A 26664-nucleotide genomic window follows, 5' to 3' on the forward strand; every position below is an offset into this window, starting at 1 on the left:
GGAATATGGCGCTTCGGAGGAGATGAGTTTCACGATAGTCCGGTTTGATTTATTCCTCTCAGCTAGCGTTTTCTCGTGAAACGCCAAGCGGCACCCACTAAATATGACGGGGCGACGAGCGTGTTCGCACCTTTTATCCTCACGGGAACCGGAAACGGGCGTTTTGTAGCCGCGTTTGCGGTCGTTAGCTTAGACTGTTGCTAGCCGAAGCTAAGTGGCTAAAGAGCGACAGAATGCTTGTTTGTGCCATCAACATCAACGTTCGCTTGTTAACCAATGACTGAAACACGACTTCATGTGGTACTCGGGCATCAGTTGTTGACCACCACGATTCCCAACATCTAGCGGCTTGTTTGGAAGCTAAGCTGGGAGAATGAAGAGCTGTCATGGATGTGTTTTGCTGCTGCTCAACGCGATCTTGCTGTGGGCATGCTGGCCGGCTCAAGGGGCTCCTCTTCACCACCAACACAGCACAGGTAAAGACGTTTGGGGAATTATTGCTTGCTTTTAGTTTTTTTCTTCTCTACTTTCACCACATATGTATACAACCTCGTCAGCGTTCCCCGCCGAGAGCTAATGCTAGAAGGAAATTCTGTGAATTAATAACCGAGTATTATTTCTCTTGGCTGCACTGATTTCATTAATACGCTAAGTTTTTTTTTTTTTTTTTTGTCCAATCATATTTCAACCTGGATGAGCCCTCTGCCCAGGGCCTTAAGAATCAATCGTCCTGAAAACTATCGACACCAACCAATCAGTTTTCAATCGGATGTTATCCTCACAATGCCGGCGATGATGATGTCAGCATTTTTGCATCATCCCATTGTTTGATCAGCCAAAAGACATCTACAGGAATGTACACACATTGTTGCATTTAATTGTCTGTGTCTCTGCTGAGCTACTGGTTGAAAGACGGTTTTGTCGTCAACCACATCGTGATAGAAGTCGAGTTGAATTTGATTAATCGATGACATCATTTAGATTTTTTTTTTCGCATAGTATTGTGGTCCTCAAACCTTTTTGCCACTGTGTCTCGATTTTGGTTACAATTTTCCCACACCTCTGTGGTTTGATACTGTCACACTTGTTACTATGTTAGTTCAAGTCAACTTCATTGTCAAATGTACTACATGTGCAACATACAGCACAGATGACATTTCTTTCCTCTGAACCACAGGAGAGAGAGGAGCCGCTGCGGGTGCCCGTGCCGCCATCAAAAGAACAGTTAACATAAAATGACAACACATAAGACGCAGACAGTCGTGCAATCTTAACCACTTTGTTTGAAGCAATTGTACATGAAAGAGGAGTGAATCAAAGTGTCCATTAACCAGTGGATCAAAGACGCTATATTGACAATGTGCACACGTCAGCTACAAGCTAAGTTTGAAAGCGAACGAAGCTGTAGCGTCCATTGACGAAAAAAGAGATTGTCTCACATCTCCTGTCCCATGTTAGCTGATTAGCTTTGCGACATGAATGAAGTTCTAATTAGCACACAAATGTTGCCTAATCGCTATTGGATAGCAGGTTCCCGAAACATATAAAGATGGAGTTTCACTTTGCACGACTGCCCTCATTCCTCACTGTCCTGCTTGCATGATTTTTTGTAGACTAGCAGCGGCCGTAATGTCCCAACTAGAGTTGTCAAAGTTAGTCGATAATTATCTGCAGTTCTTTGAGCTGCAGTCACACAGTTCACTGCAGGTACAGAAAAGTCACCTTCATACAGCGTTCAGTCAATCGTTGACATGCATCACATAACACAGTCAGCGGTCATGACTAAGTCATTGTGCGTCCTTTCCCTCTTTGAGGAGCTAGTATTAGGATAATACAACATATCAAAAAATTAAGATATCCTTTATTTGTCCCACATTAGTTGGTTTGTCATGGTTTGTCATGGTCCCTATCCAAGACACAAGTAAAAGCAACAGTGACTCTTTTGTAAATGAATGTATAACTGTGACACACATTCCGAGTTTATCATCCCTAGTCAATTATTAGCAACCGCGTCGTTCGCTCAGTCATAAGACCGCATGCAGGAAAAGAATTGTTGATGTTGTTTCATGATTTTATTTCTTTTTATGACATTGTGGCCTGTCCTTTGCCCGCTCTTAAAATGGCAATACACGTGGATTCGAATGCAGTAGGTGATGCTGAATGAAGCTGAGATCAATAGCGCGGGTTGGTGTCGCGACTTTAAGCTCGTCGTATCACGGCTCACTGCAGTGTCATTCGCAACCTACCCATTTTTGTATCTGGGCCTCATAACTTACAGTTTCTGGATCCAAAGTTCATGAAAATTCCATGAATGTGTCTCAGCCCTGTGTTGTATAAAAACCCAAGAAGACGTAACAAAAGAGACTGTAAAGAAATGTTATAAAGAGTAATTACGGTATGCACTGTAGTAACCTTCTGTTGGATGATTGCCTTTAAGGGGCCTGGGCGAGTGAAGGATGTCAGTCATTATGTTTGGTTAGTCTCTTTGTGAGTGTCTGCGTGTCAGTTGTGGCCGGCAGCAGCTCCTAGCAAGTGTTTTCATTTCGTATTTGTGTTTGACTGTTTTTACCATAACAGTGGCTCTCCTTCCCCACACGCAAAGGCATTTAACAAACAGTCTCTTTTTTTTTTTTACTTTGTCTGAGCGGCGACACATCCAAAGCTAGTTCCAAACTAAAATGGTTGAGATCAATCATTTCAAAACTTTGTCCACCGTTAATGTGCACTGTCACCTGGACAACTGGAGTGGAAGTAAAAATAACGGAGCTAATGTAATTGCACAAGTGTGTACCCCATCATATAGCGACCGATGTGACTCTGCTTAGAAATAAGCAATCACAACCAAACTCATGTTAAAGGTGAGTCAGAGCAGATTCGCCACCATTTCACGTGCCTCTGAAAACACAGAATAAAGTTCAAATGTGAGAAGTTTTAGTTGGCTTTTTTTTTAAATGAGGTTATTTTTCTTTTTTCTTTGGGGCGCTATATAGCTGAAGCCTGAAAGTTGAACTTTGTTGTGTCGATATTTTATATCCGCTCTACAATTGTTTGACTACATTGAACAGGACCCGTTGACATCTGATATTTTTTTCCATTTCTACTCGGGGCTGACTGCTCTTTAAGAACTGTTCATAATTCCCTCACCTCTGACTAAAACCTGAATTCCAGCTGAAGAAACAGACCCAAAGCATGATGCTGCCCTATAGCTTACTCGTGAATAATTGTGTTGCCACACAACACAAAGCAAAAAAGAAAAAATGCAATCAACCAAGCGAAAACACTTGTAACTTCAGGTACCATTGCAATGCAAATAAAACCGTTTATCTCTGGTGACAATCAGGTGACAGTGACACTTGTCATCTGCTAGTCAGGTTGAACATTGGCCTCGACTTTCCTTCCTGTTGCTCGAACTTTCACTGACCCCCTTTATACCGAGAGCCTACGCAATTGCCATGCGAGAGCGCAGCCGAAGATCGATCCGCCTTTGCCTTTTTTACGTAGCCCAGCCAAGCGCAATTGTGCCACAATCAGATGAGATGCCAGTGTGTCTTGTGTGACTAACTCGTAAGTGCTTTTAGCACAACGTGGGGGTGATAGAAGTGCGTGTCAGGTGTTAAACGTGGTGGCAAACCCTTACACACAGACTGCATCCTGCTTCTGTTGAGGTCTAACGTACCAGAAATTGGACAGGGACAGTCTTCGCCCGTCCTATCACAACTATTGTTTACTAGTACAGTGAAACTCCTCGACAACAAAATCATGTTTGCAAGACATTTTTCACAACAAGGGACTTTTCACTCTAGCAAATTTTATCTCAGATGTAAACACACACATACACACACACACACACACAAACGTATGTGTCCTCTTGTTTGCTGTTGCCATTTCCGAGCGAAGCAGTAGGAGTCGCTGTAGGCTGAGGTTGGATTTGACTTTTGTGGAAGGCTTGTTTTCATTGTCGTGAATCTCGTTGCGAGGCAAGGGCAGAGAAAAACATTTCGTATTACGCAACAGGGTAGGGGGGAGCAGAAAAGTGGGAATGGCTTTCATGCATGAAGATTTTTTTCACACTAGGGGGTATTTTCGCGCATGTAGGTTTCGTTGTAGAGGAGTTTCACTGTACTGATTTGCTGGAAGCGATGCAGCAAAAGTCGAGCTGGGCGATATGAGCGGCGATATACTGTATAAGACAATCAATAACATTGAATATAAAATATATCGTGATTGTGATATAAAATGGCCAATTTCGTGAGAGAAGAAAAGGCAAACGAGGTCCCCTACTAAACTGCAGGAGTAGCCTTTGTTCGAAGTCTTAACAGAACAAGGAAAGTTAATGCCTTTGAGTATTGTTGCTGCTCTGTGTGTTGAAGTAGCCGTCTCCGTTACGTCGATGCTCATTTCTGTTAGCCAAAGTATGGTGTTTAGCATTACAGGTTAGTATTGTGCTCGCAGGATTTTTTTAGCCATAATTATATGGTTTGGTAGAACATTTTGGTGTCTAAATGTACATTTAGGACTGGGCGATATGGCCCTTGAATTCATTATCACACTTACCATCTAGCATGCCTCCAGTAGCACCCGAGCAGTGCGGAATGGCCGTGTTTCTTTTTTTTATTTTTATTTTTTAACTAGCCCAGAGCTGGTTAAAAATAAACCACGCTGGCAGCTCCTCCAGCTCTGTGGTGAGATGTGCTGAAAGCCACTTTCGCAGAGAGGCAGATGCAATAACATCATCATCAAGCGTTATCGGAATTGGTCCGTAGAGTCCAAATATACACCTTAGCACAAATTTATTCCAGCTACTGCAGATCTTTACATGATGGGATTTCAGCTTTCACAGTCTTTTGGTGCTGTAATCTCACCACCGTGATGAAGTGGGCCACACTGCAGTTGAAAATGCATCGTCTTGTACTTGTGTTCTGCTGTAGCACCTTCTTTCCCCTCGTTTCAAGATTTCTCAGATACTGTGCTCTATTCTTGATTCAATGTTGCACTTGTGTAGCTACCGGTGGGAGAAATATGCCAAAGTGGGTCCGTTTCACCTCTGTGTGAATGTCTTCCTGAAATCTGCAGCTCAACTGAAAAGAGACCAACCAGACTGCTACTTTCCATATTTCTCTCAAAATAGCTGTGTCATCTTGTGAGTTCTGCCCAAGTTATGATATGAGCACATGACTAAGATTAATTTAACTCATTCAATCCCAGCCATTTTCACTGGAGCCACCCCCTCAATCCCAGCGTTTTACTGGATTTTGACTGATCTTGCAAGGCCCACAGAATATTTGGTTCTAATGCTATATAAACCTGGAGCCTACCAAAATAAAGTTTGGACTCTCTTCTTTCAGCAGAAAAAAATGTTTCTATCTTTTTTCCATTCTTCGGCAATCGGCATTACAAAATGGCTAAATTTCATGAAAATGGCGATTCCTGGGCAAAAAACTGAGAAAAAGAGCTTTTTCTAAAAGCATGCATTTGAAGCACGTGAGGCACCACTGCCACCTACTGGTCTCTTTTTTACTTGATTTACAATGCAAACAGTTTATTCTCATTTACAGATTGCATCAGACCCTCCTCTCTGACGCAAAAAAAAAAAAAGACTTAGATGTACAAGTACGTCCTTGGTAGGCGGGGCCTAATTTTGAAAAGACGTACAAGTCTTGTGGAATGAAAGAGTTAAGGCTGATGCTATGTTAGTGTTTTGGAAAAGGAGCCGGTGCCAAAATACTCAACAATAGCGTCGGAAGTGGACAATTGGCATTTTTCGTTCCGCGATATGGCTCTGCTGCTGCAAACAGTGGAACCTCCAAAGTTAATCTCAAGGCTCCAGCCGAACTTCTTCGAGTTGCTAAACACGCACAAATTGAGGTCACCCTGCACGACCATATTACTGCTATGTCCTTGTGTGTGTGTGTGCACGTGCGTGTATAATAATTACAGTCATACCTCGGTTTTCGACCATAATCTGTTCCAGAAGGCTGTTCGAAAACCGATTTGTTTGAAAACCGAAACCACGTTTCCATTATAATCAATGTAATAAATTTTAATCCGTTCCAAGTCTAGAAAACAACAAAAACCGACTGTACTAAATTGCCATGCTCACTTTGGTATGGTCTCATGAGAAAACGTGTGGTTGGACTCCCACATTGTACCACTTTGCTCCTTGCGTTGAAACAAGCTCGACAGTTTGGATCGAAGGTCACGCAGCCCCAGACATTAAAAGTGTTGGCCAGCGTCATATCTTTGTGACTTCTCATATGACGAGTGTCTTAGCACCTTCTTCATATTTTTTGCAGTCTGTCAGGTTTCCTGTTCTTTCCAGTCACGTCTGTGCTGCCAGGGAATATTTAGAATCTCAGCAGCCCTTGATATTTTTGTACCGGGTGTAAATCTTTTAACTCCTAAGTAGACATTTTATGCCTCATAAAAGCGGTCGCTCCTGGTTTAACTCCCGAGTTTTCCTTGGGGCTTCTGTGATTCCCAAAAACTCGAGAGGCGAGGGGGCATTGAAGGTCACTGGAGCAGCAACACCAGCGACCAATGATGACCAAGTAAAACGCCAATGATTTCCTCAAATGGATGTGCGGAAAGGTTCACGCTTTGTCGATTTCTTTCGGGCGACAGTTCCCTGTGCAATGTGATTGCGAGGCTGCTTTAGCGTCGTAGTGATCGCATTCAAGGGAAACCAAAGCTGCTTAGCGTAAAAGGCGGCATGCCAATTTCGTAAGATTTTAATTGACCCCCCCCCCCAAAAAAAATTTTTGTAATTTGTAACAAGAAGTAAATTACAATTTTGTGTTGTGTTGTATTTGGTCGGGAATATGTCCAGTAGTGCCACCAAGGGATGTTTTTTAAAAACCCATCGAAGTACGTAGGATGCTCCAGACATCCTTCAAATGTTTTGGGGGAAGAAAATGTCACCACACTGTGGGTCTAATAATACACTTGCACCACACAGACAAAAGTATTGGGACCGCTGTCGAAAATACCAAGCGGGTACTCCTCATGTCCTGATGTGACACCGCCGCGAGTACAAGATCCTCAGCGCCTCTCACGTTGCACCGCAAGCGCCTCTCCGAACATTCTGAGACGCGGTGATGTAAACGCAATAAATCCAAGCTGCCGCGATGATAGATTGATGCTAACGTCTTTGGACGTTTGACTCACCGCATCGGAGAGAGCTCGTGATCGGAACCCCGCACACCCAAACAAAACAAAAGTGAGCAGCGGTCAGTTCAAATGTTCAGACATTGAAAGAGATGTTTTCATTTCCACAAAACAGAAAAAGTTAAGTCTCAAATTTATTGACTTGAGGAATTGTTACATAACACAGTTTTCTGATCACCTTGTTTTGAATTGTAATTATTTTCTTTAAGTTGTATGATATTAAAAAAAAAAAAACTTGACTAACCAAAATGATTTTTGTTTTTTTAGACATGAAATGCAAGTGCCGTTAGAAGACACCATAAACGTTGCGGGATGTCAATTTGTCAAGTTGTCAAGTCCTCGATTGTGTCTACTTTTCGTCCAACGCAGACAGCGTCACGGGGGACCCGTTTTACGTGTCTCTCTACTTGTCGCTGACGGTGCTGGTGGCCGTGGTGGTGCTGCTGGTGAACTGTGTGAGCTGCTGCAAGGAGAGGGAGATCAACTTCAAGGTGACACTCTCAGGAAACGCCGTGTGCGCCCCGCCGCATGTCTTGCGGCGTGATTGTCCAAAAATGGCCTCTTGCATAGCCGGGAATTAAATGACAGACGAGCATTGCTGCCACCTGACAGTTTGATGTCTTTTGGAAATTAACATTCTTTATGGCCGGAATTCTCGGATGGTTTACTGTGGATGTTTGTTGACGCAGGAATTCGAAGACCACTTTGACGATGAGCTCGACTTCACGCCGCCAGCTGAGGACACGCCGTCTATGCAGTTGCCGGCCGAGGTGTACACCCTCGCCGTCTCCCCCGTGGCCTTGCCCGGACCTCCGCATCTTCAACCTCCAGCACCAATCGCAGGTTGGAAAAAAAAAAGACATCCTCTTTGTCCCTTTATTTGTTGACGTGTTTGATGACATGATATGTTTTTGTTTTTGTCGGTGGCGTTCCCAGAGGGATCCACAGGCTTCCAGGTTGCCCGTCATAGTTTGAGTTACATTCAGGAGGTCGGCAATGGATGGTTTGGCCAGGTCAGATTTTTGCTTTTGATACCCTACCAATCTGTAGTAGTCAAACGTGTACTTTTTTTGTTTTCTCAACTGACTCAATGTCCTCGGACAGGTGATCCTAAGTGAAATCTACACGGATCCCGGTGGCGCCAGAGTGATAGTGAAGGAGTTAAAAGCAAACGCAAACGCCAAGGAGCAGAATGACTTCTTGCAGCAGGGGGACCCTTATCGGTGAATGTCTTTTGTCGTTTTGAATCACCTCTTTTTCATTGAGAAAAATAATATACTGTGGTGCCTTGAGATATAAGTGATCCAACTTTAGTTTTTTTTTGACACGCAAGCGCTGTATATGGCAATTAAGCCAACTCAATTCTCTCACAGCAAGCAGCAGTTTAGCATCCATCCATCCGTCATCTGAACCGCTTATCCAATGTAACGGCACCTGCAGGCATATATTCTTTAGCCTTTGCAAAAAAAAAAAAAAAAATCTACGAGTGCATACTTACTGATTCTGTCCGTCTATATTCTACACCATCCAGGTGGCCATGGTGAAAAATGTGGTCTTATTATTTACATTCCATTTAATTATGTCCTTACAGTATGTTTTTAGAAACGTCAACAATATAGAGTGATATTTTCTGAAAACATTACAGCATTTTTGGGTGGCTGGAATGGATTAATGGCAATTCCATTCATTTCAATGGGACAAGATGATTTGGATTATGAATGTTTTTGAATCACAAGTAGTGTCTTTGAGCGAATTAAATTCATATCTGAAGTGGTGTAGAAAAAGGGATGGATAGATGACACAGACACACACTGCAGTACGAGTAAAAACATGAAATGTTTGCCTTCTGTCACGTTATTTTATCCTCAGAGTATTGCAGCACCCAAACGTCCTCCGGTGCCTTGGACAGTGTGTCGAAGCGATTCCCTTTCTACTTGTTTTCGAGTACTGCGAAATGGTGAGTAACTGTGACTTTTCTTTACAAAACCCTTTTACAGTTTACACAATGAGGTTTTTGACCGAGGCCGTTAAAAATAACAACATGATCAGTGATTGTTTGAGTTTTTATTATCTTCGAATAGGGGTGAATGGTTTTGAAAAATGTAATTATCCAGTCCAGAAAGCGTGCATAGCTGACCTGCCTGATTGACCATTGGCACTCTGGACCCACTGTTTGAACCCCAAATTAGAGCATCTATTCATCGTAAACGACTGCACCGACTCCAGGCGACGTCATAGCAGCAGATTTATTTCCTGTTGATCGTTATCTATTCTGAGTGGGTTGATTGGGAGCTTCCCTCCCCCATTGGAACCATGCCCCTCCTTCTTCCTTCTCCCCTCGCCTCCTGTCACATCGCTCATCCTAAGCCTGACACTTCTCACATTCGCATCTCACCCTGTTAAAGCAACAAGCTCCACTTACACTACCCCCACTGTCGCCTCCGCCAGTTGCTGTGTTTGTGCATTTTATTTATTATTTTTTAAATTGCCGGCAACTTGTGTACTTTGGATCCTTTTTAGCTTGGACTAATGTAAAGTAAACAAGACCCTATAGTGTGTCTGGCCTAAGTACTGGCCACATTCTGCTTCCCAGCAATGCCACACGTTTTAATCGCCATCAAATACCATTCAGCTGGATCTTGTGCAAGTGTATACGTCGAGCTCCCTTAATATCAGCGCAAATACGTTGACACAACCTGATCAAACAGGTGTGACAGGATGCAACTTTGAACAAGGCTCCGGCTGCTCATATTGTCTCTGTCACTCACACACTTGCTTGGTTCTCAGGGCCGCCACAAAGAATGACTAACACCGCTTCCAACATCCCATTTGTCCAGGCTGGTGACATGCCCAGCAGGTTCTCGTTAAGATGCCTTTGCCACACATTGCGTCAGGTTATCAGGTGACCAGACCTGGCTGGTGTCCTGGAACTATTCTTCATAACCCCGCTACTAGTTATGCCTCTGACAGGAGACGCAATTCATTCCTGTATATTAACCCTTTCATGCACCAATAACGATAACCTGTAACCTGATAACATGATAGGTATCCGCTGTCCCTGAAAGGGTTAAGTATGCATATCGTTTGGACTGGCCTATTATTTACGTACAGCATATACACTTAGCAATTTCAACCGTGCAATATGATCCGAAACAAGAGCTGCATTTGAAATTCTGCCATTGAAAAGATAATAATGCTTCATTTTAGTTGGCCAAGTCAGAAAATTTGAAACTACCCCCTCTTCAAACTCATTTCGATGTGAAAACAAATAGTTATGTCTCTTATATTTTACACAAGACCGAGAAGTGTTATTAACAATGCTGCCAAATTTAAACGATTAAAGAAAAGTATGTAAAAATCAGCTTGACAATGGTGGAAAAGTCAAGTCGTTCTCTCTGCTCTCAGATGTTGTGAGCGTGTCCGCTGAATGTGCTGGAACCACGGCATGCTCAAATGTCAATCAAATGCCACTATTTGTCCTGTGACCATGGATGCACTGCTTCAAGCCTCTGGCGGTTGGAATATATCACACCATCATCATGAGGTTTTTCTATACCGTGACAATGAGGCGCTCTAATGCAGCGCAAAGCCCCCTATCCACATGCCGACTGGGGAGGAAAAAAATCTGGCCCCTCCTTGTGTTCCTGTCTTTCTCCGACAACGAGGCCCTCTAGCTTAACTGCTTGTCGCAGTTGCGCTGGAGAACCGCTGCTCTCCAAATTCACAGGCTTGAAGAGCTCCAAAATGGACATTTTTTTTCTCCATGCTAACATTAGCTAAATTTGGCCGCCCTCTCAGCAAGCTCATAGATTTTTGCGAATCATTTTTAATATCCCACCATGAATTCAAACTAAGTCTCAGAATTGAGAGCTCATTTAATTAACCAAGATAGGCCAGGAAAACATGACGGTGATATTTTAAGAGCCTTTGCAGAAGAAGCCCCGTTATTTTGCTGAGCACATATTTATTTTGAAATAGATATGAGAGGAAGCTTACTGTCAACAACCGCTGGTTCCTCAGTCATGGTTAAGAATAGACGCAGCCTAATTGTTGTGGTCACCCGCAATGTCATTTCAAGCCCAAGCTCTTCTCTCACGCTCTTAATCAGCTGCTGCGGGCGCATCATAAATATATATAGGCGGAGCCTATCAATTACCATTCATCCACTTTCGCTTGACTGTGTGCCTTATGTGGTGTGAAAGTGACTAACAAATCGCAATTTATGCAAGACGACTGTCAAAAGTGGCCCCCTTGTGATCGCTTCTCACTACCCGGTTAGAGATGTCAACACATTTATCAATTGTGTTTACCAACAGCCCGCCGTTGGCACTAATGTACAGTGGATATAAAAAGTTTACACACCCCTGTCGAAATGCCAAGTTTTTATGATGGAAAAAAATGATACCAAAATAAATCATATGAAAAGTTTTTTTTTTCCACTTTCAAAGTGACCTGTAACACTAAATTGGGAAATAATTTTTTAAAGGGTGGTTGGGAGATTGTGTTGGATGTGACTACAGAAATGTCAGGGACAGCCTACTTGAACCCCAGAACTTGATTTGAGATTAATCAGATGCACTTGAAAATGGTGGCAGGCGTGTGCAGATTCCCATTTTACATTTTACAGAACATTTTTAAATTGAGATGAGCAAATGTTAAACAATGGAAAAAGTTTTGGAAAGATCGTTCCTGCTTTCAATTTTATTTTATTTTTTAGTTTACATCACGAAACCTGGAATTTGAATTGGCGTGTTGCTGGTGGCAGTGTGGCCGTGAGTTAACAGGTGAAAACAAGATGACGACTCTTTGGCAGTGGAACTCATCCGAGATGCATGAGACACATTTGACGGCGTGCATCTCTGTGGAATGTACACACACGCTGGAAAAAGCCAGCTTGCGAGATCCGAGTGCCGGCGCACTTTTCATCCCTCAGCGTGCGCCAGGACATGTTCACATACGTGCGTGCCGACTATCCGGGACCGTGCAGTGTTCCACCGACTGATCTCATTTTCCCGTTGCTTCTTGTAGTCTGAAAAAAAGAACACGGGAGAGGGAACCCCCCCCCCCCCCCCAAACGCGCGCATGCCCCGACCCAGAGTTGCACGCTCGCCAACGGGACGCGATTAGACAAAAGTACCTCATGACTACCGCATGAACACTGTGTTCTCGGTATGTTCTTAATTCATTCCACATGGAGCTTTGGACCGCTCACTAATCTCCTTCACTGCACACAATCCCGCTGTCAAATCGTAGGACATTGTTGGAAGCGCACTGTAACATATTTGAAGCGTTTAAAAGTCATACAAAGTGAAAACGATTATTTTGACTCGGTGAATGATCGCCGCAGGTGTCACTGATTCTCGCATGCTGCCGTGGTTTTGTGGGGCTGTCAGTGCACATTAAGCGCCCAAGGAAGCAGTCCAACCCCCAAAACCCCGTGTAATCTTTTGATCTCGATGAAGGTACAGTACACGGAGTGCCTCGGTTCAACTTTTGGAAAAACTCCCGCAGGAGGCCATCTGGTGAGCAACACAAGACAAATGCAACATAAGACAAACTAATGTCTATTTGTTGTGTCAGCTGAGGGTTCCTTCTCTTCTTTCTTAGAGTTGAGCCTTTAAAACCTGCGCACCCTCACTAAATAGTTACCGTTCAGTTCACTCACAGGAGAAGTGAGACAGCAACTGGTTAATTTACCGCCCCCGTGTGGCAGCCTCTGCACACTGTATGTGGACGTGCTCCTGAAATTCTTGCTAGAGTTCAAGTTAGTTTGGTTGTAAGTAATATAGGTAAGCTTAACACGTGTGAATAGATGTATATTTGACTCCATATTCACTATATGGCAGTGTGAATTTTTTTTTCTGAACGCCTTCTAACTTTGGTGTAGAAAAATAACATTGGAGAAATGTATGCCTGCAGCCATGTTTAAATTGACATATTTCAAGTTACCCAACTTTTTTTTTTCCATGTCACGGTGGCAATTTAAAAAAAATTCTTTCCATTCACAAAGATTTAGAAGACAAATGTAATGCACAATTGTTGTATAAGAAATATGGTCAAGCGTAAAAAATGATTGAGTGTTTGGATTTTTTTTTTTTTCAGGGAGAGATTTAGTACATTCTTTAAAAATGACAGAGTGACAGTGACATAAGTAATTGGACTCCTTTGCTGTCTAACAGAATGTTAAAAATAACGTAAGAGGCATGCAAGGCATGCAGTCCATTTTCAATCTTTTAAGTAATATCAGTTACATGTAAGTATGAATGAATATTCATGACAATTTGTTTTCTAAATGTTTACGTGCTTGCAATGTCCCTGTGTGAGGCTTGGGGGGGGGGCATTTGTGGGGGGTAAAAAGGAAATATATCCGTTCATTGGACTTGGATTTATTTTTTTCTTATTTCGTGAATAAGCAAATAAGAAAAAATACTTTTTTTGGATTGGTTGTTTCTTTAAAAAGGTCCCAAATAGCAAATTGTGAAATCGTACAGTATGTCATCATCATTTCGAATATTTTGGCCCATAAATTTTCAGTTTTCTTCAGAAACACTTTTTTTGTTGTTAAAAAAACACATTCTTCTATTTTAGGAAGGGTTTATATGTTGTCTGTGCATGTGTGTGTGTGTTTGCAGGGGGATTTGCGAGGCTATCTGTCTCTGCAGGACTGGACGTTCAGAAGCGCCGAGATACTGCAGCTGCAAAGGATGGCCTGCGAAATCGCCGCTGGGCTCACACACCTTCACAAATACAACTTCCTGCACAGGTAGCACTTCCAAGCTGCAGCGGCAAAGAAACCAGAGCGCTTTCTGCCCGCCTCAGCCTGCTCGCCGTGCCTTTTGTCCCATTGCGTCCCATTTAAAACAGCGTGGCCTTTATTTTTCACTCGGGACAAACAGTGTCTGACATTTGGATCGCAGCCTCTAGTCGTGCATATTTGCTTTCTTTGCGTATTTTATTTCCATTCAATATGTCGATCACAAGGAAGCCAATTTTTTTTTGGTGAATCCTTGAATTGTCGGTGCGTCTGCACATTGCAGTTTGCACAACGAAGGCCCTTTTAATAACGACGCTTAAAAATCACAAGTTATCCATGACTCTGCTGATTAAAAATCTTTAAAATGCCACAGGAAAAACAACTTCATCTTTTTTTCTTTTGGAAGTTTCTGTAAAGTATTTGACTCTTTGGTTCAGAACTCTGCGGTGTTCGGGTGCTTTCCAAAAAAGGTTTGTGCAGAGGAAGGGGTGGTGTTTCATTTACGTATTTAATTTTTTTTTTTTAAACCACGGCGCACATTGGATGACCGGCCGCTGACAGGCCGCATGTCAGTGGCGGAGGGACATTGGGGGGGGGGGGCTGGCTGGCTGGCTAGCGGCAAAGTGCGGCATGAGGGTAACCGCCGATGCTCAGCTCATCGGCTCTATTTGCATGCTCGGAATAATCTCCGAGGGTTCGAATTACACCAGCTCCGATGCATTGCCACCGTGTCAGCTGTCCACTGCCAGCGGCGAATGATGATTCTGCTCTCTGCGTGTAAAAGGATAGCCCCGTTTTGGAAGATGTCTTTTAAATCCTTGTTACAACTCTTAAGGGAGGTCTCTGAGGTTCCCTCAGCAAGTGAGACGATCAAGTCGACACTAACCAAAATGTTCATACGTCAGAGACCCTTTCGTGTACTGCTAACAAGACTTTGCGATCGAATGCGTGCTCGTTCCTAACTCTTTCATGCCCCCTGTAACCTGATAAGCTGTCCACTGCAGCGACCGCTTAGGGTTAAACTAAGGGAAAAAGAAAATAAAATCATCGACATTGCACATCCTAGTAGAATTAAATTGCACAAATGACTCTGAACATGCTGATGGTGTGATCTGAGCGTGATGGTTGCCATACCGCCAGCTGGCCCTGTCCGGTTAAGCTTCAGGGCCCGTTTCCTGCTGTGACACCAGCCCAGCCATGTCCACGCAAACAATGCTTGTTTGTCATTTGGGGGGTGGGCGGTTCACCTCGGGCAAAGAAAACAAGAAAATAATCAACTACTAAGTGACTAATCATGAATTTTTCACTATGAATTAATTCACTCGACCACATGTTGTCATGAACATACAGAGAGACGGAGCCACTTAGCGCCGCACGCCATCTCCTGGCAACGACGCAAAATAGTTTACACCAGCTGTATTTCCCGCACGAAACAATATCCTGCTACTGTATGCATGAGTCAGGAATAGAACCTGCGCATGTCTTGTTGCAAGGCGAAGAACTGACCTAGCCTTCAAAGCATTCATCCTCTTGTGGTTAGGGAGATTACAAGCAAAAAAAAAAAACCTCTCAAAACACATGCATGTCAAATCCTTGTCCCCCAGTGAAAATGTTTTTACTTCATTTCAATACTCCTTCAAGTATGCATGTCTTGGCCACACAAGGGCAATATAATCACTGCACCTTTTTTGTACTGCACTTTTCAGACATAAAATGCAACTCAAGGGCCGTTACAAGAATTAAAATTACTCTCGTGCATCACTGTAGGGACATATGGACCCTTGTGCATGCACACACACACACAAACGAAAACAAAAAGGTCGGTTAGAAATACAACCGCAATGACCTAAAACCCTGTAATCCAGACTTAGAGACCCACATGAAGTTTCCCAGCCGACTCGGTAAACTGTGCTGAATTCAGTCATTTGTGGGCAAAGGAAAAAAAATACATATTCTTATATTTTCAAATTCTATTGTACGTCTACATGTGTTGCTCCACCTTTTTGTGTTCAATTATCACATGTAAAAACAGTCGTGTTGTTTAGCAATAGGCTAAATGGACTTATCAAAAGACAAAGCTTTGTGTTTTAAATACACAACTTGTCAATCAATGTTTTTTTTTTTGGGGGGGAGTTGGGGCGAAGAATTGTTTGTGTCTGCCCAAAGTGCTGCTTTGTTCTCACTTTTTTTTTTTTGCTTTCATGTTTGACGATGTAACTTAGGTGATGTTTCCTTTGCAGTGACTTAGCTCTGAGGAACTGCTACCTGACTTCAGATCTTACTGTGAAAGTCGGAGACTATGGCATTGGGCCCTCTGCGTATAAGGTAAGCACAAATGTGATGTGACAGATCAATTTTCTTTTTGTTGGTCGTTGGCTCATAACAGTGAAAAAGTGCTGCGTCGAAAGTATCCTGTGACCTTGTTTTCAATCATACGGCGGCTGGTAACTCACCTGAAGTCTCAATGTAGTGCGAGTGAGAACCGCATCCTGGCTCACAAACGGCGCTCAACAGCAAGGATTTCCCGGCGCAATGCCAGGTCCAGCTTGTAAATTTGACAAGTTGGTTCAAGTGCGGGGGGAAAAAAAGGACAAATGAAAGGCATTCTTTTGTGAAGCTGATGTGACAAAGTCATCATGCTGCTATTTGGTCAGAGTGAAACACCAGCTCAGAGGAGGAAGAAAAAACGAGGAGGAAGAAAGATGCAGGTGTTTGCTTTTACGAACAACGTTTATCATTCTCTTTCGACGTGACGAGCTGCTCTAATGAAGCGCGCCAAGGGCCTCCTGTCTGCAGCGTTCCTGGAATTTTGCTGATCTGTCACTTTGAATTTAATACTCATAAGGTCACCCGCTGGTGCTATTTCTGGTGAGGTTGGTGAGTCAAAAGTGAGCTTGCATTGCCTGCCCCGCATCAAGGCATCATTCGCTTTTGCAAGCGCAAAAACAATAAATGGCTTTGTGCGATCGTTCGGTAATCTCGGCCTCTGATCTTTTTTTATCGCCGTTGTTGTTTTGCAAACGTCATCATAGGAGGATTATATCATCACAGAGGACGATGTGTTTGCGCCCCTTCGCTGGTTGGCTCCTGAATTGGTGGGCGAGCGCCACGGGGGGGTGATCGCTTTGGAGCATACCAAGTCCAGCAATGTTTGGTACGTATAGAATACGCTGTCGCTTCAGCAAGTGCGAAATGACCCGTGGCGCACCCAAATCAAATGACCTCATGAGAAAGCAAAGCTGGAAAGGAAAAGGCATGCCTGTACGGGACTTTTTTGATTTGTTTGCCAATAATTGTGTTGTCCTGATTCCAAAAGTTGCACTTTAATCTTATATCCATGCAAATATATCCACCCACACTCAGATATAGCCCTTACTGTTTTTTTTGGTCATGTTTTTTGTTCTGGAAGTTTTTTTCATTCAAACATTTACTGTAACGGAACTCTGCCATGAACCCCTTTTTTGCACATGCTCATCAAATTGTCTATATCATTGACACCTCACTTGAGGCTTCTTCACAACGTTATTGTCATGTGTGCACATCTGCTTGAAACTGTATCAAGCAGATGTGCTTGATACAGTTCCCGAAACCCCAGATGAGTCTGCGTAATGTCTGCCACTAACAAGGCACCGACGTAAGTAGCGCTCAAGTGTAGACTGTCTCCTGGCTGCTGTGCCGCTTGGCCAAATGCTTCCCGGGAGGTCATAAATTGAAGCGTTACGCAAGCTAGCTCTTATTACAAGAGCCACATTACCTTCTGAATAAAGACATGTTGAAATCCAGAATGTTCCCCCCCTCCCCCTGCAAAGATCCACTCTGCTCTTCATTAGCTAATGCATTAAGTTTGGCACCTGCTATGGGACTTGCTGTGTCAATCACGAAGTGCCTTTCAGTCAACTTGACGAAGGGTCACGTTTTGGTATTAGCCAGCTGAAAACAAAAGGTCTATGTTAGCACTCTTTGGTGATGCTATGTTTGCTCTGTGGTCCACTCTGCACCAACCGTGCCCAGTCCGAACACTACCATGGCGGAGTCTTGGGAGTAATCTCACCACCAGAGGACCAGCAAATGTTAATTGTTTGCGAAAGTCGTCAGTGCTTGGTACCCTACATCGATTTTGTTTTGTGCGGGATTGTACGTAGGTCCTTGGGGGTCACTTTATGGGAGCTTTTCGAGAACGCTGGTCAACCATATCCGCATCTGTCTGACCGGGAGGTTCTCAATCATGTGATCAAGGAGCAACAAGTCAAACTCTTCAAGCCGCAACTGGAGCTTCCTTATTCGGAGAGATGGTGAGGTTTTTTTTTTCTTCTCAATGAATAAATTATACACTACTTTGAACAAGTTGGCATTTTTAAGACAAAGTAGCAAGCTGCTGATGTCGTTCATCATCTTGTTTGAGACATTCATAGTTATTTTTTTCAACACGCAGGTACGAGGTCCTGCAGTTCTGCTGGCTTTCCCCTGACAAGCGTGCCACAGCCGAGGAAGTTCACCGTTTACTCATCTACCTGCGCATGCAAGGCCAAAAGGACATTGAAGAAGACTTTGAGCAGCGCTGGGACGCTCTCAAGCCGAGCGTTTCCACGCGCCAGACCACTGTGAGCCACTCCTCCTTCCCCATCCTGGAACAGTTTGCCGACGACGCCCTGCAGCAGGACATCGATGAGGTCCTGACCGTGACCGAAACCAGCAAAGGTCTCAGTTTTGAATACATCTGGGAGGCAGCCAAGCAGGACCACTATGACGGCAGCCATTCGCACCCAGGCATGGATACAACGGTGAACTACCACAGCATGTTCTTTCCCGTCTCCACTGAAGACATCCACGCTCATTTCCCAGATCCTATCACCAGATCGGCGGCCCCTGGTGGCGGAAACGCTCTGTCCGGAATACCCGGGACCGTGCCGGTGTTCGATGCCCGGACGCCTGCTAACGGGGACGGGTATTACATCCAACTTGAGGATCAGGGAGGAGAAAGCCCTCTCGGAGAAGACGGCGCTCAACGGACAGGCTTCACTTCAAGCCAACAAGACTTTGTGGTTCTTCAAGATGTTCGTTTGGATGAATCCAGCACAGACGCCGACTTTTTCCACCACAGCATCGACTCCAAGGATTCTTATTTGCCTGACAGTCACATCTGGTCATCGCTCGAAAACGACAGTCCTTACCACCCAAATATTTTCACCGAGGGAGAGTCCAAGCAGGAGGACTCTGTGTCTTGGAGACAGGATTTTGTGGAGCTGCCAGATCGCAACGGGAACCCTTTTTGTGTCAATACTCCTTTGGATTTACGAGACCTCAATGCAAGGGATTCTTTTTTCAACGGTTGTTCCGAAGCCACTCGCCGGACTGTGGAGGAGGCCGGTGCCGAGACAAAGAGGCCTCTGAACACTGAAAAACTGTCAGAGAATGTGATATTTCTCAAGGGACGGGATCTGATGAAAGAAGACGCACGGTTTCTAAATTCACAGCTGAATTACCTATCGCCTGGTGTTGTCCATGAACCAGAGGAACACTTCAAAATGGCTTCTTGGGAAAACCTGGACATTCACGGCAGCTTAAACACAGCAGATTCTTATTTAAAACCCGCATGGAGTAGCACATCCCCAATTCAAGGGACTTTAGACTCATCAAGAACCAACTTTGGGGAACATAATCCGTTCCGGGTCCAAACTGAAACACCGGTGCCTTCCATTACGGTTTTCTCAGAAGACGACGTAAGCAACCCGCTGCCAGCAAGTAACCGTTCTTCCACTGAGGACCTCACTCTGCTCCAACCGTCAGACCGAGGCGTAGACTCTGCTTTCCATTCTTCCTCGGGGAAGTTGGAGGTTCTCCTGAGTCAGACAGAGGATCAGATGACCGCATTCTCTGAAAACGCCACCACAGAGTTGTCCTGCACCGAAGCCAATCTCCCCAGCCTTGACCTTGACATCGACAACTCAAACACAAGCGCTCCACAACTCCCGGCAAGTCAAATACCCGAAAAATTGCATATCCAAGCCTCGCTTTCAGACAGCGGACACATTGACGATCTGATAAGCAGCGATCTGTTGAGCGAAGTCAATGAGGATGCCGATTTCGAAATTGAAACCAATCTGTCTGACCAGGAAGAATTATTTACAGACACCAACGGACCATCTCTCGGGAGATCCTCTCTGTTGGTCTCTGGGCCTTCGTTGGACCAGATTAGCCAAGACAGCTTGCTCGAGGACAGCATGTCCACCACGCTACCGACTGCAGACCACTCGGCTGAGACGCCAGACTCTTTAGACTCTTTGGACATTCACCGGCTCGGAGACCAGCACAAGCTCCAGCCTCCGTACAAGATAGCTGACAGTGGGTATGAGACGGAGAACCTGGAGTCTCCTGAGTGGAACTCTCTGCCCGACGATAAAGACCTCTCGCCTGTGAAAAATGGTGACACCGTAGCTCAAAAGGAAAACGATACCGAAGAGACTACCGCTCCGACCAATCTGGTTCTTCCGGAAATCGTCATCTCTGAACCCGAGGGCTTGTCGGACACTCCCACCGAAAACTGCGACGACGACGCTCCTGTCGAAGAACCGCTCATGAGCATTAATTACAGAGACTCCGCTTACTTCTCAGACAACGAATCGGAGCCGGAAAAGAAACCCGAAGAAACAAAAGCAGAAAGTTCTGGTGAAGTCATGTTGCCGCAGAACTCTTCCAAAGTTCCGGCCCCGGTACGGGAATGTTTGACGGAAAGTCTTGCAGAGTCTTTAATACCACAGGAAGAAGGTTCTGCCCTTGAAGCACAGGGTGACGTTGGAGGAGAACCAGATCCATCTCTAGAGATGCATTTTGATGTCAGTGAGAAAGTACCAGAACCTCTAAGCTGGCCCAATCACGACGGAGACAGATCAGACTTTTTCAACGACCTACTTGAGTCTCCTGAGCCAGATCGGCCTTCCCCCACTAGTCCGCTCCCATTAGCCGAGGACACCGTTCACGCCAAGTTAACCAGGACCTATACCGGCGAGCCCCACAAGGTAAAAGAGCCCGACGTGGAGGGCCGTTACCTGAGCAGGCGGGACGGCCCGGAGGATGGTATGGACGCAGACGAGGAGAACGAAAACAGCGACGACTCGGACGACGACGTTCGCACCTACCAGCTGCACAGCTCCGGCTCCGACAGCGAGGACGAAGGCCCGCACGTCGTGCCGCTCATCATCTCAGACGACAGCAATGCCAAGAACCTGAGGAGCTTGTTGAAACTGGCCACCCTCAACACTGAGCTTTCGTCCCCCTCAGCCACGACCACCAGGAGATCCGTGTCCTTCTTTGATGATGTCACTGTCTACCTCTTTGACCAGGTAAGTTTTGGTCTCTTTTAGTCCATGCTCAGCTCCCCCCAAAATGCCAGCCTTAACACTGTGGCTGTGTTAAAAAGTTGATGTCCAATGGGTGCCACACAAATAGCATTCAAAGGGCTCTGATTAGCCCCAAATGATGCCTGGATGTTCTAGTTGGCTTTTCTGTTGTTTTTTTGCCAGCCGTAACACTGTGGCTCTGATTTAAAAAAAAAAAATCCATATGAAGTTTGAAGAGGGTGTGCAGACTTTGTAGAACCACTGCAAAAATGTTTTGAGTTACTCTGAAAAGTACCTTCCAAATAAGCATTAGTAATCAGCAGAATCTTGCTTCACCTTCTTGAAAGACCCAAGACATCTGCATACATCCGGCATCGCCAAGTCCGGTCCTCGAGAGACACCCTCTAGCCTTTTTCGAGATATCTCCTTCCTCCAACACACCTGATTGAAATGATCAGGATCGTTGACGGGCGTCTGCAAAGCTTGCCGATGAGATGATCATGTGATACGAGGTGTGCAGAAGGAGGGAAACGTGTTAAATCAGCTGGATAGGGGCTCTGTAGGACCGGACTTGACGACCCTTGGGTGTACATTGTATGACCATGACTCCTCCGCTACATTTTTTAAATATATTTTTTTATAAACATCCTAACTCAAATCTGTTTTTTTATTCAGGACACCCCCACTAAGGAACTGGGCGACCACTCCTCAGGCTCCAATTTGCACACACCCCAATTTAGCAGCCCGGTGCCAAGTTCCAGCTACTTGAACCGCTTCACCAACTCTGAGAGCTCCACGGACGATGAAGGTAAACACTTCCGCACGCGGGTGACCCTCCGCACGCTCACCGGCCGCTTTTTCCCACCTTCAGGTGGCGGTTTTGAGTGGGATGACGACTTCCCCTCGGCGCCCGCCTTCCCCTCCAAGACGCACAAAGACGCGGCGGCGGCATCGAAGAGCTCGGCGGCGTCCCGCGTCTCGTCCCCGGCCGTCGCGGCGGCATCCAGCTGGGGAAGCTCCTCGAACTACTCCCGCTTCTCCATCTCACCGGCCAGCATCGCCAGCTTCTCCCTGACGCACCTCACCGATTCCGACATCGAACAAGGAGGTCAGTTGACAAAACGCTCTGAAGAACTTTAGGATATTGGCCGTTTTGGGTGACATTTCAGGAAATTTTCGGAAGCACCATCTTTGACTCTATCTTTTTTTGTGGGGGGGTGTCCCGTTTAGGAAGCAGTGAGGACGGTGAAAAAGACTAGCCTTCGGATTCAAGGCACTCCACTAGTTATCACACTATCAAACACTTGCACTTTTTACCGGATCGGATCCAGAACTGGAGAAAGTGGTGGTGGTCCTGACGAGGACGTCGATTCTCAAGCTCTCCACATGAATGTGCAAAATCCCACTTTTTGGGGGAGGCGAACGGGCCGAAGCAGGACATCATGGAGTGCGTTCCCGATGAGCGCTTGGCTACTTTCTGCTTTTTCCGATAACCACAATGTCCCCAGAAAAAAAACTTTTGGGGGGGTGAATTGTGACACAACAGCCAAATAGGAATATTCTCTTGGAATCCATCTGGACTTTGTGATTTCAAGGGTTTTTTTTTCATAGTCACTGCCATCGGCCATTCTCTTTTTGTGATCTTGTTTTTTTTTGTTTGGCTTTGTATTCATGTTCACAATCTCCTCTTCTGTGGGGAAAAAAAACTCTCTTCTGTAGCATGAATATCAAGGATACAGATTAAATGCGCAAGTGGCTTTAAAAGACACCTTAAGGTCCAGATACAAATACGCGCTTTGTCCTCACGAGTAAAACAATTCACCTTGGTCATACTTGAGTGGGAAACGCATTGCTAGTAAAAAAAACAACAAAAAACAATCGTTCCACTAGAGCAGTTTTGTATCACTGGTAACATGTCGTTCGAGATACTAGAGTGCCCTTGTGAATCTACGACTGAGTTGAGGTGTCTTACTAGTGACAAAACGTTTGTGGGACAACTTTTAGCGTCCTAGTAGAACAACTACAAATTACCGGTGAGGCAAAGCTAGTTGACAAATTTGTGCTACTAGTGAAAAGTCCATGTACTAATGTACTTTTTTCTCCCCCCCCCCCCAAGCATTGCCACTCTGGCATGCTCAGAGGATGTTGTACTAGTGAGGCAAAACTGCAAGGGGGCAATTTGGTGCAACTAATAAGGTCCAGGAGGCTAGTGGAGGCTCGTGTGTGACATTGGCCAAGCTGTGTTACTAGTGCAGCGCAGTAGTTGGCGCAAAAGCGGTATAACCCCTCCCCCACCAACAACAAGACAGTTGTTCTACCAGGGGGTCCGAGTTGTTTTACTCATGCACTGAAATGTACTAGTGAGGACAAAGAAGGTACTAGTGCGCTGGATATTAAGCATATGGACTAAGTGCTCAAACGGCTTTAAGGGCCGTGCACTAGTATTCTGTCTTCTTTACCCTCTTGCCCTTTTTTGTTGTTGTTTTAGATCATATCCATGACGTGAGCTCAACTGAATTGAGTCGTGACAAACACTGACATTAGTTTTGTAAATGGCCTTCTGAGATATCTGAAGGGGCGGGGGGTGGCACTACTAAATTTTATTTTTAAATGACCCGATGCAGATGTTAGAAGTTTGTAAAAAAAAAACACACACACAAAAAAAAACAACCAAACAAAAAAATGACCACAGAAAAACGTGCAATGACTTTCTACTGATTGGTGTAGATGGTTGAGGTACAAACTGACGTTGCGAAGCGCAAGGGGAAAGGAACAGAATCAAAATCAACACAACACTAGTCTTTCCCTTGCCTTCATTTTTTTTTTTTGGAATGACATTTGATTTCCTTCTTATTGTGATTCCATAGAGATTATTTTATCCCTGGTTTGGCTTGATTTTTTTTCTCCCCCCCGATTTAGTTTTGTTTTTCCTTTACTTGCTTTTATTGCCCCCCACGCCACCCCCAATCAATTTTGTATTTAAGTTTATTTTCATACCCAAAAAAAACCTCAGATGTGAACGTGTGTGTGTGCGTGCGCGCGTGCGTGCATGCGTGAGTTCGTTTGAGTGTCTATGTGTCATGCGTGCGTGAGTCTGCATGTGTATGTCAGAGTGCGTGTGTGTGCGCATGTGTGTGAGAGAATGAAATCAGGCATTGTAAAGGATGTGATGGGGTTACGTCGCCCTTATCGCCTCGTTTTGACCTCCGGTTTTGTCTTGACCCTCTCCCACGTGCGCCCCCTCATCCAAACTTGAAGGTTTATTTAAATTTTGAGCGGACAACAGTCGTCGCCGACGACGTGAGCTTCATCTTGCACATTTGACAAAATGTAACTGACATGACAAAGAGCCGCTGGAGCCCAGTGTGGAAGTGTTGGAGATTTCGGGGGGGGGGGACGAGGTTTGGTTGCGTGAACGTCTCGTAGGGGCAGCTGATTTTCCAAGCCAATCACGACGATGACAACGATGGAATCCAATCGCGCTGTTGTTGAAACGTGTCCATTTTAAAAGTGGTGATATTTTTACTTCACATTGATCATGCATTCGTGTCATTGAATGAGATGTTTATAATTACACTGTTTACTATGAAAATAAATGCAAAGGAACTTCTAGGAAGGCTCTCTGTCATGTGTCATCTCAGCAGTTTCGTGGCTTTAATGAGGTGGCGATTAAAAACGTTAATATCGTTTGACAAAGCCACAGTGATTACATTATTCATCGAAGCACTGATATTGACCATTTATGTAAACAAATATGCATCAGAAATAATTTCATGAAAATATATTTTATAAGAATAAATATGAAGTTTGCAAGCCTGAATTTATAAAATTGCAAGGTAATTCCTGAGTTTGAAATTTGACTTTGAAACTTAATTTTAACATAAACCGAGTTTCTTCTTCTCCTTTCGGCTTGTCCCTTTTCAGGGGTTGCCACAGCGCATGTTCGTTTTGGCAAAAGTTTTATGCCGGATGAGTTTAAACCCCCAATTTTAAACTCTACTTTGAAACCCAAAGCCTAGTTTGAAACCTGACTTTGAAAACCTAACCTCACTTTTTACCTCTAATTTGCACCACCAACCCTAGTTTCAACCTCAATTTTGAAACCCTAAAATACATTTTCGTTTTTTTCCGGCAAAAAACACCTTACTATTGTTACAGTATTGTTCCTCTCCCTTTAGTTAGGTTTGATCGTTAAGGTGTTATTCCTCTCTGTTAGTTAGATTTGATTGTTACAGTACTAGTCCTCTCTATTTTTACAGTGTTATTCCTCTCCTCTTAGTTATAGACTTTGTTGATACAGCATTCGTCCTCTCAATCGTTACAGTATTATTCCTCTCCTCTTGGTTAGATACGGTCACTAAGGTGTTATCTCCTCTCCGTTGGTTGTGTTTGTTCAGACACTTGAAAGAAACAATGTAGAAAGTTGTTGAAGGTATCTCCTGCTTACTGTGATTACGATCACCTTTGGTACCCCCTAACCCCGCCACTTTCAGGACCCCTCCAGAGGACGTGTCAACATCAAAAGAGGAACTGTTATCCTTAGTTTCTGTGTTGCAGCTATTGAGGGACTGTGTTTTTCTATGAGTACTATTGATCCCAGTCTCTTTCCTGAACATCTGTTTGCACACTTAAAACAACGTATGTAGTGTTGGATCTCATCTTCTCCCTCCTTGGTTGATTAACGGTCCCCCAAGTGTCCTCTGTTGTTCCCCCGCGCCTTGGCTAGGTCCCTGTTGCTGTTAAGCCCCCCTGGGGGGAACTCTCATCCCAGGATGTATGCACAGCGGGGTTCTGGAACTTGCCACCACACCAAATGGTGGGTAGTGGTGGTTTGGTCTCACGTCACCGCTCCCGACTTCTTCCAGCCACACCGGGTCAGATGTCATGTTACTTTCTTTGTTTCCGAGATTTGCATGAGGGGCGTACCTCCCCAACCCTCATTATCATATTGTCTGTATATAATCCCATGTCTGTATTTTCTCTAGGCTTCCTGATTCAAATCTGGACCCCTCAGGAGCCCGAATCGATTCGTAAACTGCAGAAAAATAAAGTAAACCCTTCGAAGGAACTGTTCATCGCCTCCAGCCTTCATATGGTTAACCAACATCCTCATCATCCGAAATTAACGAACACGCGGAGGAAGAGAAGGCCGCTCTTCCCCCAACACTATACATGGTCATTAGAAAAAGCCTTACTGTACATGCAAACTGCAGACGATGGCTGAGACCTGGATTTGAACCCTGCATCTCTGCGCTGTTGAGCCGACACAGTAACCAGTCCACCATGATGGTGCTGCTCGCCTGAGCTCGTCAGGACCCGCCCAAAAAGCTCTTCATATATATAATCTCGAAAGCTTTCCATGCAAACTTCGCAGAGGAAGGCAGAGAGCTGGATTGGGCGAAAAATGCA

The 26664-nt window shown here is 44.6% G+C and overlaps 1 protein-coding gene across 2 annotated transcripts; it reads left to right on the forward strand.

The window, feature by feature from the left end:
* lmtk2 (lemur tyrosine kinase 2) lies at window positions 1-24867 on the forward strand. 2 transcript variants are annotated; one of them, XM_086134045.1, is made up of 14 exons: window positions 1-476; window positions 7534-7655; window positions 7854-8007; window positions 8101-8177; window positions 8269-8387; window positions 9034-9121; window positions 13797-13927; window positions 16159-16243; window positions 16951-17072; window positions 18061-18210; window positions 18351-21258; window positions 21931-22063; window positions 22127-22363; window positions 22486-24867. In XM_086134045.1, the coding sequence occupies exons 1-14, from the start codon at window positions 374-376 to the stop codon at window positions 22512-22514; spliced, it is 4458 nt and encodes a 1485-aa protein (XP_085990171.1). In that variant the 5' UTR covers window positions 1-373; the 3' UTR covers window positions 22515-24867. The 2 variants fall into 2 exon arrangements, with proteins under 2 accessions (XP_085990171.1, XP_085990170.1); XM_086134044.1 differs by having other exon boundaries at window positions 21931-22363.
* The last annotated feature ends 1797 nt before the right edge of the window (window positions 24868-26664 follow it).

This window comes from Hippocampus guttulatus, chromosome 16 (genome assembly GCF_054856545.1).
Source record: "Hippocampus guttulatus isolate MCC_2025c chromosome 16, RoL_Hgut_1.0, whole genome shotgun sequence".
Taxonomy (NCBI): domain Eukaryota; kingdom Metazoa; phylum Chordata; class Actinopteri; order Syngnathiformes; family Syngnathidae; genus Hippocampus; species Hippocampus guttulatus.